Raw genomic sequence first — 12,384 nt, forward strand, 5'->3', positions numbered from 1 at the left:
CTAATTTCTATTAATATGTATTAAACTCTATTTTATTGTACACAACATATTTTAGTTTTTTTAATCAATTAATTTAGTAAAATTCATATTACTCTCCCTAAATTGGGTGTACTCCCACTATAATCGTTATTCTCTAGATAAACGGAGACAACATAAGTTTGGCAAAAAACAACCTCTGTGAAGAGCAACGGATGGAGTGCAGGGGTTACAAAACCGCTTGGTTCTTTTGAGGGGTCCGGATGGTCATATTTATTAGAGGAATTTTTGATTCTCAAATCTATGTGTTTAACCCTAAGAAATATTGAGTTTTTCGGTCAATGTTTTATCACTGAAGCCTTTGATCTTTAGTGTTTTTTGAAATTTCTAAACATTCTAAATTTGTATTAATATATATTAAACTCTATTTCATGGTACATGGACATCATTTTATTTTTTTATCAATTATTTAATAAACTTCATAATACTCCCTAAATTGTGGACTAGCCACTATAAAACGTTATTCTCTAGAGAACGGAGACAACAAAGGTTCCAAACCTCTTTGACATTCATCATATGTTAGTGCATGATGCAACTATGCATTAAAACATTATTGTCATATTTTTGAATTTTTTCAAAATCTATGTGTTAACCCTCTATGAAAATTTGAGTTTTCAGTGAAATGCTCTGGTGTTGTTTTAAATTTCTAACACATTCTAAATTTGTATTAATCTATTAAAACCTATTTTATGGTACAAAATCATTTTAGTTTTTTTCAATTAATTTAGTAAAAGTTCATATTACTACCTAAATTGGTGGATAACCACTATAAAATCGTTATTCTCTAGAGAAACAAAGACAACAAATGTTCCAAACCTCTTTGACTTTCATCATATGTTAGTGCATGATGCAACCATGCATTAAAACATTATTGTCATATTTTTTAATTTTTCTCAAAATCTATGTGTTAACCCCTATGAAAATATTGAGTTTTTCGGTAAATGCTCTTATTACTGAACCTATGATCTTTAGTGTTGTTTTCAAATTTTTAAACACATTCTACATTTGTATTAATGTATTTAAACTCTCTTTTATGGTACATGGCATCGTTTTATTTTTATCAATTAATTTAGTAAAATTTCATAATATTCCTAAATTTGTGACTAACTACTATAAAATCGATATTCTCTAGAGAAACGGAGACAACAAAGATTCCAAACCTCTTTGACTTTCATCATATGTTAGTGCGGGATGCAACTGTGCATTAAAAATATTATTGTCATATTTTTGAATTTTTCTCAAAATCTATGTGTTAACCCTAAGAAAATATTGAGTTTTTCGGTCAATGTTTTATACACTGAAACCTATGATCTTTAGTGTTGTTTTGAAATTTCTAAACACATTCTAAATTTGTATTAATATATATTAAACTCTATTTTATGGTACATAGACATCATTTTAGTTTTTTATCAATTAATTTAGTGAAAGTTCATATTACTCCATAAATTGGGGACTAACCACTATAAAATCGTTATTCTCTAGAGAAACGGAGACAACAAAGGTTTCAAACCTCTTTGACATTCATCATATGTTAGTGCATGTTGCAACTATGCATAAAACATTATTGTCATATTTTGATTTTTTCTCAAAATCTATGTGTTAACCCCTACGAAAATATTGAGTTTTTCGGTAAATGCTCTATTCACTGAAGCCTATGATCTTTATTATTGTTTTAAAATTTCTAAACATATTCTACATTTGTATTAATGTATATTAAACTCTATTTCATGGTACATGGGCATCATTTTAATTTTTTTATCAATTAATTTAATAAAACTTCACAATACTCCATAAATTAGTGGACTAACCACTATAAAAACGCTATTCTCTAGAGAATGGAGAAAACAAAGGTTTCAAACCTCTTTGATATTCATCATATGTTAGTGCAGGATGCAACTATGCATTAAAACATTATTGTCATCCTTTTGAATTTTTTTCAAAATCTATGTGTTAACCCCTACGAAAATATTGAGGTTTTCAGTAAATGCTCTGGTGTTGTTTTAAACTTCTAAACACATTCTACATTTGTATTAATGTATTATTAACCTATTTTCATGGTACATGGAAATCGTTTTAGTTTTTATCAATTAATTTAGTAAAGTCATATTACTCCATAAATTGGTGGACTAACCACTATAAAATCGTTATTCTCTTGATAAACAGAGACAACAATGGTTCCAAACCTCTTTGACTTTATCATATGTTAGTGCATGATGCAACCATGCATTAAAACATTATTGTCTATTTTTTAATTTTTGTCAAAATCTATGTGTTAACCCCTATGAAAGTATTGAGTTTTTTAGGTAAATGCTCTATATACTGAAACCTATGATCTTTAGTGTTGTTTTCAAATTTTTAAACACATTCTACATTTGTATTAATGTATATTAAACTCTCTTTTATGGTCATGGAATCGTTTTATTTTTTATCAATTAATTTAGTAAAATTTCATAATATTCCTAAATTGTGGACTAACTACTATAAAATCGATATTCTCTAAGAAACGGAGACAACAAAGATTCCAAACCTCTTTGATTTCATTATATGTTAGTGCGGGATGCAACTGTGCATTAAAAATTATTGTCATATTTTTGAATTTTTCTCAAAATCTATGTGTTAACCCCTAAGAAAATATTGAGTTTTTCGGTCAATGTTTTATACACTGAAACCTATGATCTTTAGTGTTGTTTTGAAATTTCTAAACACATTCTAAATTTGTATTAATATATATTAAACTCTATTTTATGGTACATGGACATCATTTTTGTTTTTTATCAATTAATTTAGTGAAATTCATATTACTCCATAAATTGGTGGACTAACCACTATAAAATCGTTATTCTCTAGAGAAACGGAGACAACAAAGGTTTCAAACCTCTTTGACATTCATCATATGTTAGTGCATGTTGCAACATGCAATAAAACATTATTGTCATATTTTTGAATTTTTCTCAAAATCTATGTGTTAACCCCTATGAAATATTGAGTTTTTCGGTAAATGCTCTATTCACTGAAGCCTATGATCTTTATTGTTGTTTTAAATTTCTAAACATATTCTACATTTGTATTAATGTATATTAAACTCTATTTCATGGTACTTGGGCATAATTTTAATTTTTTTTCAATTAATTTAATAAAACTTCACAATACTCCATAAATTAGTGGACTAACCACTATAAAAACGCTATTCTCTAGAGAAACGGAGAAAACAAAGGTTCCAAACCTCTTTGATATTCATCATATGTTAGTGCAGGATGCAACTATGCATTAAAACATTATTGTCATCCTTTTGAATTTTTTCAAAATCTATGTGTTAACCCCTACGAAAATATTGAGGTTTTCAGTAAATGCTCTGGTGTTGTTTTAAACTTCTAAACACATTCTACATTTGTATTAATGTCTATTAACCTATCTTTCATGGTACATGGAAATCGTTTTAGTTTTTATCAATTAATTTAGTAAAAGTTCATATTACTCCATAAATTGGTGGACTAACCACTATAAAATCGTTATTCTCTTGATAAACAGAGACAACAATGGTTCCAAACCTCTTTGACCTTTATCATATGTTAGTGCATGATGCAACCATGCATTAAAATATTTTTTTATATTTTGAATTTTTGTCAAAATCTATGTGTTAACAACTATGAAAGTATTGAGTTTTTTAGGTAAATGCTCTATATACTGAAACCTATGATCTTTAGTGTTGTTTTCAAATTTTTAAACACATTCTACATTTGTATTAATGTATATTAAACTCTCTTTTATGGTCATGGCATCGTTTTATTTTTTCGATTAATTTAGTAAAATTTCATAATACTCCCTAAATTTGTGGACTAACTACTATAAAATCGATATTCTCTAAAGAAACGGAGACAACAAAGATTCCAAACCTCTTTGACTTTCATTATATGTTAGTGCGGGATGCAACTGTGCATTAAAATATTATTTTCATATTTTTGAATTTTTCTCAAAATCTATGTGTTAACCCATAAGAAAATATTGAGTTTTTCGGTCAATGTTTTATACTGAAACCTATGATCTTTAGTGTTGTTTTGAAATTTCTAAACACATTCTAAATTTGTATTAATATATATTAAACTCTATTTTATGGTACATAGACATCATTTTTGTTTTTTTATCAATTAATTTAGTGAAAGTTCATATTACTCCATAAATTGGGGGACTAACCACTATAAAATCGTTATTCTCTAGAGAAACGGAGACAACAATGGTTTCAAACCTCTTTGACATTCAACATATGTTAGTGCATGTTGCAACTATGCAATAAAACATTATTGTCATATTTTTGAATTTTTCTCAAAATCTATGTGTTAACCCCTACGAAAATATTGAGTTTTCGGTAATGCTCTATTCACTGAAGCCTATGATCTTTATTGTTGTTTTAAAATTTCTAAACATATTCTACATTTGTATTAATGTATATTAAACTCTATTTCATGGTACATGGGCATAATTTTAATTTTTTTATCAATTAATTTAATAAAACTTCACAATACTCCAAATTAGTGGACTAACCACTATAAAACGCTATTCTCTAGAGAAATGGAGAAAACAAAGGTTTCAAACCTCTTTGATATTCATCATATGTTAGTGCAGGATGCAACTATGCATTAAAACATTATTGTCATCCTTTTGAATTTTTTTCAAAATCTATGTGTTAACCCCTACGAAAATATTGAGGTTTTCAGTAAATGCTCTGGTGTTGTTTTAAACTTTCTAAACACATTCTACATTTGTATTAATGTCTATTAACCTATCTTTCATGGTACATGGAAATCGTTTTAGTTTTTATCAATTAATTTAGTAAAAGTTCATATTACTCCATAAATTGGTGGACTAACCACTACAAAATCGTTATTCTCTTGATAAACAGAGACAACAATGGTTCCAAACCTCTTTGACCTTTATCATATGTTAGTGCATGATGCAACCATGCATTAAAATATTTTTGTCATATTTTTTAATTTTTGTCAAAATCTATGTGTTAACCCCAATGAAAGTATTGAGTTTTTTAGGTAAATGCTCTATATACTGAAACCTATGATCTTTAGTTTTGTTTTCAAATTTTTAAACACATTCTACATTTGTATTAATGTATATTAAACTCTCTTTTATGGTCATGGCATCGTTTTATTTTTTATCAATTAATTTAGTAAAATTTCATAATATTCCTAAATTTGTGGACTAACTACTATAAAATCGATATTCTCTAAAGAAACGGAGACAACAAAGATTCCAAACCTCTTTGACTTTCATTATATGTTAGTGCGGGATGCAACTGTGCATTAAAATATTATTGTCATATTTTTGAATTTTTCTCAAAATCTATGTGTTAACCCATAAGAAAATATTGAGTTTTTCGGTCAATGTTTTATACACTGAAACCTATGATCTTTAGTGTTGTTTTGAAATTTCTAAACACATTCTAAATTTGTATTAATATATATTAAACTCTATTTTATGGTACATAGACATCATTTTTGTTTTTTATCAATTAATTTAGTGAAAGTTCATATTACTCCATAAATTGGGGGACTAACCACTATAAAATCGTTATTCTCTAGAGAAACGGAGACAACAAAGGTTTCAAACCTCTTTGACATTCATCATATGTTAGTGCATGTTGCAACTATGCATAAAACATTATTTCATATTTTTGAATTTTTCTCAAAATCTATGTGTTAACCCCTACGAAAATATTGAGTTTTTCGGTAAATGCTCTATTCACTGAAGCCTATGATCTTTATTGTTGTTTAAAATTTCTAAACATATTCTACATTTGTATTAATGTATATTAAACTCTATTTCATGGTACATGGGCATAATTTTAATTTTTTATCAATTAATTTAATAAAACTTCACAATACTCCATAAATTAGTGGACTAACCACTATAAAAACGCTATTCTCTAGAGAAATGGAGAAAACAAAGGTTTCAAACCTCTTTGATATTCATCATATGTTAGTGCAGGATGCAACTATGCATTAAAACATTATTGTCATCCTTTTGAATTTTTTTCAAAATCTATGTGTTAACCCCTACGAAAATATTGAGGTTTTCAGTAAATGCTCTGGTGTTGTTTTAAACTTTCTAAACACATTCTACATTTGTATTAATGTCTATTAACCTATCTTTCATGGTACATGGAAATCGTTTTAGTTTTTATCAATTAATTTAGTAAAAGTTCATATTACTCCATAAATTGGTGGACTAACCACTATAAAATCGTTATTCTCTTGATAAACAGAGACAACAATGGTTCCAAACCTCTTTGACCTTTATCATATGTTAGTGCATGATGCAACCATGCATTAAAACATTATTGTCATATTTTTTAATTTTTGTCAAAATCTATGTGTTAACCCCTATGAAAGTATTGAGTTTTTTAGGTAAATGCTCTATATACTGAAACCTATGATCTTTAGTGTTGTTTTCAAATTTTTAAACACATTCTACATTTGTATTAATGTATATTAAACTCTCTTTTATGGTCATGGCATCGTTTTATTTTTTATCAATTAATTTAGTAAAATTTCATAATATTCCTAAATTTGTGGACTAACTACTATAAAATCGATATTCTCTAAAGAAACGGAGACAACAAAGATTCCAAACCTCTTTGACTTTCATTATATGTTAGTGCGGGATGCAACTGTGCATTAAAATATTATTGTCATATTTTTGAATTTTTCTCAAAATCTATGTGTTAACCCATAAGAAAATATTGAGTTTTCGGTCAATGTTTTATACACTGAAACCTATGATCTTTAGTGTTGTTTTGAAATTTCTAAACACATTCTAAATTTGTATTAATATATATTAAACTCTATTTTATGGTACATAGACATCATTTTTGTTTTTTATCAATTAATTTAGTGAAAGTTCATATTACTCCATAAATTGGGGGACTAACCACTATAAAATCGTTATTCTCTAGAGAAACGGAGACAACAAAGGTTTCAAACCTCTTTGACATTCAACATATGTTAGTGCATGTTGCAACTATGCAATAAAACATTATTGTCATATTTTTGAATTTTTCTCAAAATCTATGTGTTAACCCCTACGAAAATATTGAGTTTTTCGGTAAATGCTCTATTCACTGAAGCCTATGATCTTTATTGTTGTTTTAAAATTTCTAAACATATTCTACATTTGTATTAATGTATATTAAACTCTATTTCATGGTACATGGGCATAATTTTAATTTTTTTATCAATTAATTTAATAAAACTTCACAATACTCCATAAATTAGTGGACTAACCACTATAAAAACGCTATTCTCTAGAGAAATGGAGAAAACAAAGGTTCCAAACCTCTTTGATATTCATCATATGTTAGTGCAGGATGCAACTATGCATTAAAACATTATTGTCATCCTTTTGAATTTTTCTCAAAATCTATGTGTTAACCCCTACGAAAATATTGAGGTTTTCAGTAAATGCTCTGGTGTTGTTTTAAACTTTCTAAACACATTCTACATTTGTATTAATGTCTATTAAGCTATCTTTCATGGTACATGGAGATCGTTTTAGTTTTTATCAATTAATTTAGTAAAAGTTCATATTACTCCATAAATTGGTGGACTAACCACTATAAAATCGTTATTCTCTTGATAAACAGAGACAACAATGGTTCCAAACCTCTTTGACCTTTATCATATGTTAGTGCATGATGCAACCATGCATTAAAATATTTTTTTCATATTTTTGAATTTTTGTCAAAATCTATGTGTTAACCCCTATGAAAGTATTGAGTTTTTTAGGTAAATGCTCTATATACTGAAACCTATGATCTTTAGTGTTGTTTTCAAATTTTTAAACACATTCTACATTTGTATTAATGTATATTAAACTCTCTTTTATGGTCATGGCATCGTTTTATTTTTTTCAATTAATTTAGTAAAATTTCATAATACTCCCTAAATTTGTGGACTAACTACTATAAAATCGATATTCTCTAAAGAAACGGAGACAACAAAGATTCCAAACCTCTTTGACTTTCATTATATGTTAGTGCGGGATGCAACTGTGCATTAAAATATTATTGTCATATTTTTGAATTTTTCTCAAAATCTATGTGTTAACCCATAAGAAAATATTGAGTTTTTCGGTCAATGTTTTATACACTGAAACCTATGATCTTTAGTGTTGTTTTGAAATTTCTAAACACATTCTAAATTTGTATTAATATATATTAAACTCTATTTTATGGTACATAGACATCATTTTTGTTTTTTATCAATTAATTTAGTGAAAGTTCATATTACTCCATAAATTGGGGGACTAACCACTATAAAATCGTTATTCTCTAGAGAAACGGAGACAACAAAGGTTTCAAACCTCTTTGACATTCAACATATGTTAGTGCATGTTGCAACTATGCAATAAAACATTATTGTCATATTTTTGAATTTTTCTCAAAATTTATGTGTTAACCCCTACGAAAATATTGAGTTTTTCGGTAAATGCTCTATTCACTGAAGCCTATGATCTTTATTGTTGTTTTAAAATTTCTAAACATATTCTACATTTGTATTAATGTATATTAAACTCTATTTCATGGTATATGGGCATCATTTTAATTTTTTTTATCAATTAATTTAATAAAACTTCAGAATACTCCATAAATTAGTGGACTAACCACTATAAAATTGCTATTCTCTAGAGAAACGGAGACAACAAATGTTCCAAACCTCTTTGATATTCATCATATGTTAGTGCAGGATGCAACTATGTATTAAAACATTATTGTCATCTTTTTGAATTTTTTTCAAAGTCTATGTGTTAACTTGTACGAAAATATTGAGGTTTTTAGTAAATGCTCTGGTGTTGTTTTAAAATTTCTAAACACATTCTAAATTTGTATTAATGTATATTAACCTATTTTTCATGGTACATGGAAATGTTTTTAATTTTTATCAATTAATTTAGTATAACGTCGTAAAGCTCCCTAAATTGGTGGATGAAGCACTATAAAATCGCTATTCTCTAGATAAACAGAGACAACAATGGTTCCAAACCTCTTTGACCTTTATCATATGTTAGTGCATGATGCAACCATGCATTAAAACATTATTGTCATATTTTTGAATTTTTGTCAAAATCTATGTGTTAACTTCTATGTAAGTATTGAGTTTTTTTTGGTTAAATGCTCTATATACTGAAACCTATGATCTTTAGTGTTGTTTTAAAATTTCTAAACATATTATACATTTGTATTAATATATATTAAACTCTCTTTTATGGTACATGAGGTCGTTTTATTTTTTTATCAATTAATTTAGTAAAATTTCATAATACTCCCTAAATTGATGGACTAACTATTATAAAATCGATATTCTCTACAGAAACGGAGACAACAAAGGTTTGAAACCTCTTTGACTTTCATTATATGTTAGTATAGGATGCAACTATGCATTAGAATAATATTGTTATATTTTTGAATATTTTTCAAAATGTATAGGTTAACAACTCATAGAAAATATTAAGTTTTTGTAAATGTTGTATATGATAATTATATTTCTTTGTTTTGGTCTGGGCTACTAAATAAGCCGACTGTTTACTCGTGATCCGACGGTCTGAAAGCACTGAAGGTCAACGCAGCAGGCTGATAGAGGTCAAATCAGAACACTTGTTCCAAACGCCAACTCTTTTTCCGTTAGTCTCCTCCTCTCTTTCTTTCTCTCTGTCGTTCTAACGGGCAAAGTTTTTTCGAATAAAGTTGTCGTCTTTGTTTAGCGTTCCCTTCTTCTTCTGCTCGTGTCTATCCTCGATGAAGAGCTCCGGTTCGAATCCATTGGCCTTTTCACCGGCTAAGGTCAGTTTTTGTCACCCATTCCGATTGGGTATCTCGTGATCAGATCAGTTGTAAGTTCAGAGGTTGCTAGGTTTGAATCAGAACACGTTTCTTATTGGGTTTTTTTTTGGCAATTTGAGCTGTTGTTATAAACCGTAATGCTTTTACTGAACCGTGAGATCTATCTGGTTGTTTGATTAGATCTTTCCTTCGTTTACTTGTTGTTCCATGTTAATTAAAGCTGTGATCTTTTTGACTCTTAGGAAAGAAGCGAAATGAAAATTGAGATTCTCTGTATGGAGAATAAGCAGCCTACACCTGCTTCTGCATCTGAAGGCAGTGTCAATATCTTCCTTTATTCACCTCAACTCAAAACACCTGCCCCAGCTCATCGGTACTTACTATATTATCCGTGAATTTGTTCTGGAAAGATTGTGCTTTGACCACCACTTACTTGGAATTTGCAGGAGGACTAGTGGCCCTATGAGGCGAGCTAAAGGTGGTTGGACTCCTCAGGAGGTTTGTGGTTCCTTGTGTTTATATATAGACTAATGTCTACAAATACTAATTCGACTAAGTGGATTAGCATTTACTTAGCCTTATTGTGTCCTGTTATTGGTTTTCTATCACTCTTCAGGATGAGACACTGAGACAAGCTGTTGACAAGTATAAGGGGAAGAGGTGGAAGAAAATAGGTTTAAAACTTCTTTTCTTGAGTGACTCAAGTTGAGTCTGTTTCCTGTTGAGTATTCCACCACATTTCATAAGCTTACACTTGTCTTCTCTGCTGTAAATTTTGTGAATCTCTCTCATTTTCTTAACATGATCTCTGCTGTTTCAGTCCTTGCTAGAGTAGCTGGTCTCACTCCTTGTTCTTGCTGTTTGATTTATATTGTATTTTCATTTTGCAGCTGAATTTTTCCCTGAAAGAACACAAGTCCAATGCTTGCACCGGTGGCAGAAAGTTCTTAATCCTGAGCTCATCAAAGGAACTTGGACTCAAGAGGTTCCCTTTATTTCTCATCTCTTTTGATTTCACTTCAAATTTGCGAGCTAAAAAGAAAATCTTTTTTCTTTTCTAAATTTTTAGGAGGATGCCATAATCGTTGAGCTTGTAAAAAAGTATGGACCTGCCAAATGGTCTTTGATCGCAAAGTCTTTACCAGGTCGTATAGGGAAGCAATGTAGAGAAAGGTAACAAACGTTTAGACTATAGTGAGTGTTGTATGCCTCTTTTGATTTTGGAGGCTTTCAATGTATTTCTTAATGATATACAGATGGCACAACCATTTAAATCCTGGTATTAGAAAAGATGCTTGGACCACAGAAGAAGAAACTGCTCTCATAAACGCTCAGCAAAAACACGGAAACAAATGGGCTGAGATTGCTAAAGTCTTACCTGGAAGGTATAACATTTTTAATATCTAATTGCCTCTGATGTCATGAAATAGTCTCTTATCTTGGCTTTATGCAGGACGGATAACGCAATTAAGAATCACTGGAATAGTTCGTTGAAGAAGAAATTAGACTTCTATTTTGCTACATGCAACTTGCCACCATCAGCAACCAAGCTGTCTAGTGCAACTAAGCCTTTAAAGGATTCTGATTCGGTTACCCAATCTTCTTCAGTTAATATAGATGCAAATGAAGATGGAGTAGACCATGTAGACTCTTCTTCAGATATGCTTGAAGAGTCAGGTGTGAACGAGTATGCTTGTTCTCCAGTTTCTGTTGAGTGCAAGCCTCAGTTGCCTAACCTGAGACCAATGTCACCAAGAATCAACTCAAACGCTTTTGTCCAAAAGAAAGAAGAAAATGGGTTTGGAACTCCAAGGCATGGTAACCTGTACTACAAGTCTCCACTAGACTCTTACTTTGCATCAGAAGCGGATCTGCGACGTATGTATGGATATGAATGTGGTTGCAGTCCCAGTGCTGTATCATCATCACCTGTTAGCTTAACGATCACTCCACCGTGCAACAAGGACAGTGGTTTAGCTGCTGCAACAAGAAGTCCTGAATCCTTCTTGAGAGAAGCTGCTAGAACTTTTCCAAACACACCTTCTATCTTTAGGAAAAGGCGAAAGGTTGTCTTGGCAAAGAAAACAGATGATGTTGTTAATAGTGCAGTCAAGGAAGCTGATCAAAATGAAAACAGTAAAGACAGTGCAGTGATTTCTCCAGTTGGGAGAGAAGCTTTGTTGTTGCTAGAGACGGTTGATGATTCAAATGAAGTACTTACTTTCAGTGTGTCTCCGCCATATCGTGTAATAGCTAAAAGAAGAGCTGTGTTCAAATCAAGACAGCTTGAGTTCACATCTGCAAAAGAGAATCAGCCGGAAACATCTGAGGAAGACAAGAGTGTGTAGAAGTCCTTTTCTTAATGCAGAAATCTTCTTCATCTTGTGCATACACAGCTGGATATTATATATATCAACTTAGAAAACTGCGAGTGAAAATTTCTTAATCTTTTTCTCTAATATCACTAATCTGAGTTTGTGACAATAAACTGATATTCCTTCATT

At 30.0% G+C, this 12,384-nt stretch overlaps 1 protein-coding gene across 3 annotated transcripts; it reads left to right on the forward strand.

Moving 5' to 3' along the window:
• The first annotated feature begins 9,609 nt into the window (after positions 1-9,609).
• On the forward strand, positions 9,610-12,330 carry LOC125605108 (transcription factor MYB3R-5-like). Of its 3 annotated transcripts, XM_048775102.1 has the most exons (9): positions 9,610-9,720; positions 9,802-9,880; positions 10,123-10,253; positions 10,327-10,378; positions 10,497-10,584; positions 10,771-10,865; positions 10,950-11,053; positions 11,137-11,265; positions 11,334-12,330. In XM_048775102.1, the coding sequence occupies exons 2-9, from the start codon at positions 9,836-9,838 to the stop codon at positions 12,226-12,228; spliced, it is 1,539 nt and encodes a 512-aa protein (XP_048631059.1). In that variant the 5' UTR covers positions 9,610-9,720; positions 9,802-9,835; the 3' UTR covers positions 12,229-12,330. The 3 variants fall into 3 exon arrangements, with proteins under 3 accessions (XP_048631059.1, XP_048631058.1, XP_048631060.1); XM_048775101.1 differs by having other exon boundaries at positions 9,629-9,880; XM_048775103.1 differs by having other exon boundaries at positions 9,629-9,880; positions 10,497-10,554.
• Positions 12,331-12,384: the final 54 nt, after the last annotated feature.

This window comes from Brassica napus, unplaced genomic scaffold (assembly GCF_020379485.1).
Source record: "Brassica napus cultivar Da-Ae unplaced genomic scaffold, Da-Ae ScsIHWf_702;HRSCAF=1020, whole genome shotgun sequence".
NCBI lineage: Eukaryota > Viridiplantae > Streptophyta > Magnoliopsida > Brassicales > Brassicaceae > Brassica > Brassica napus.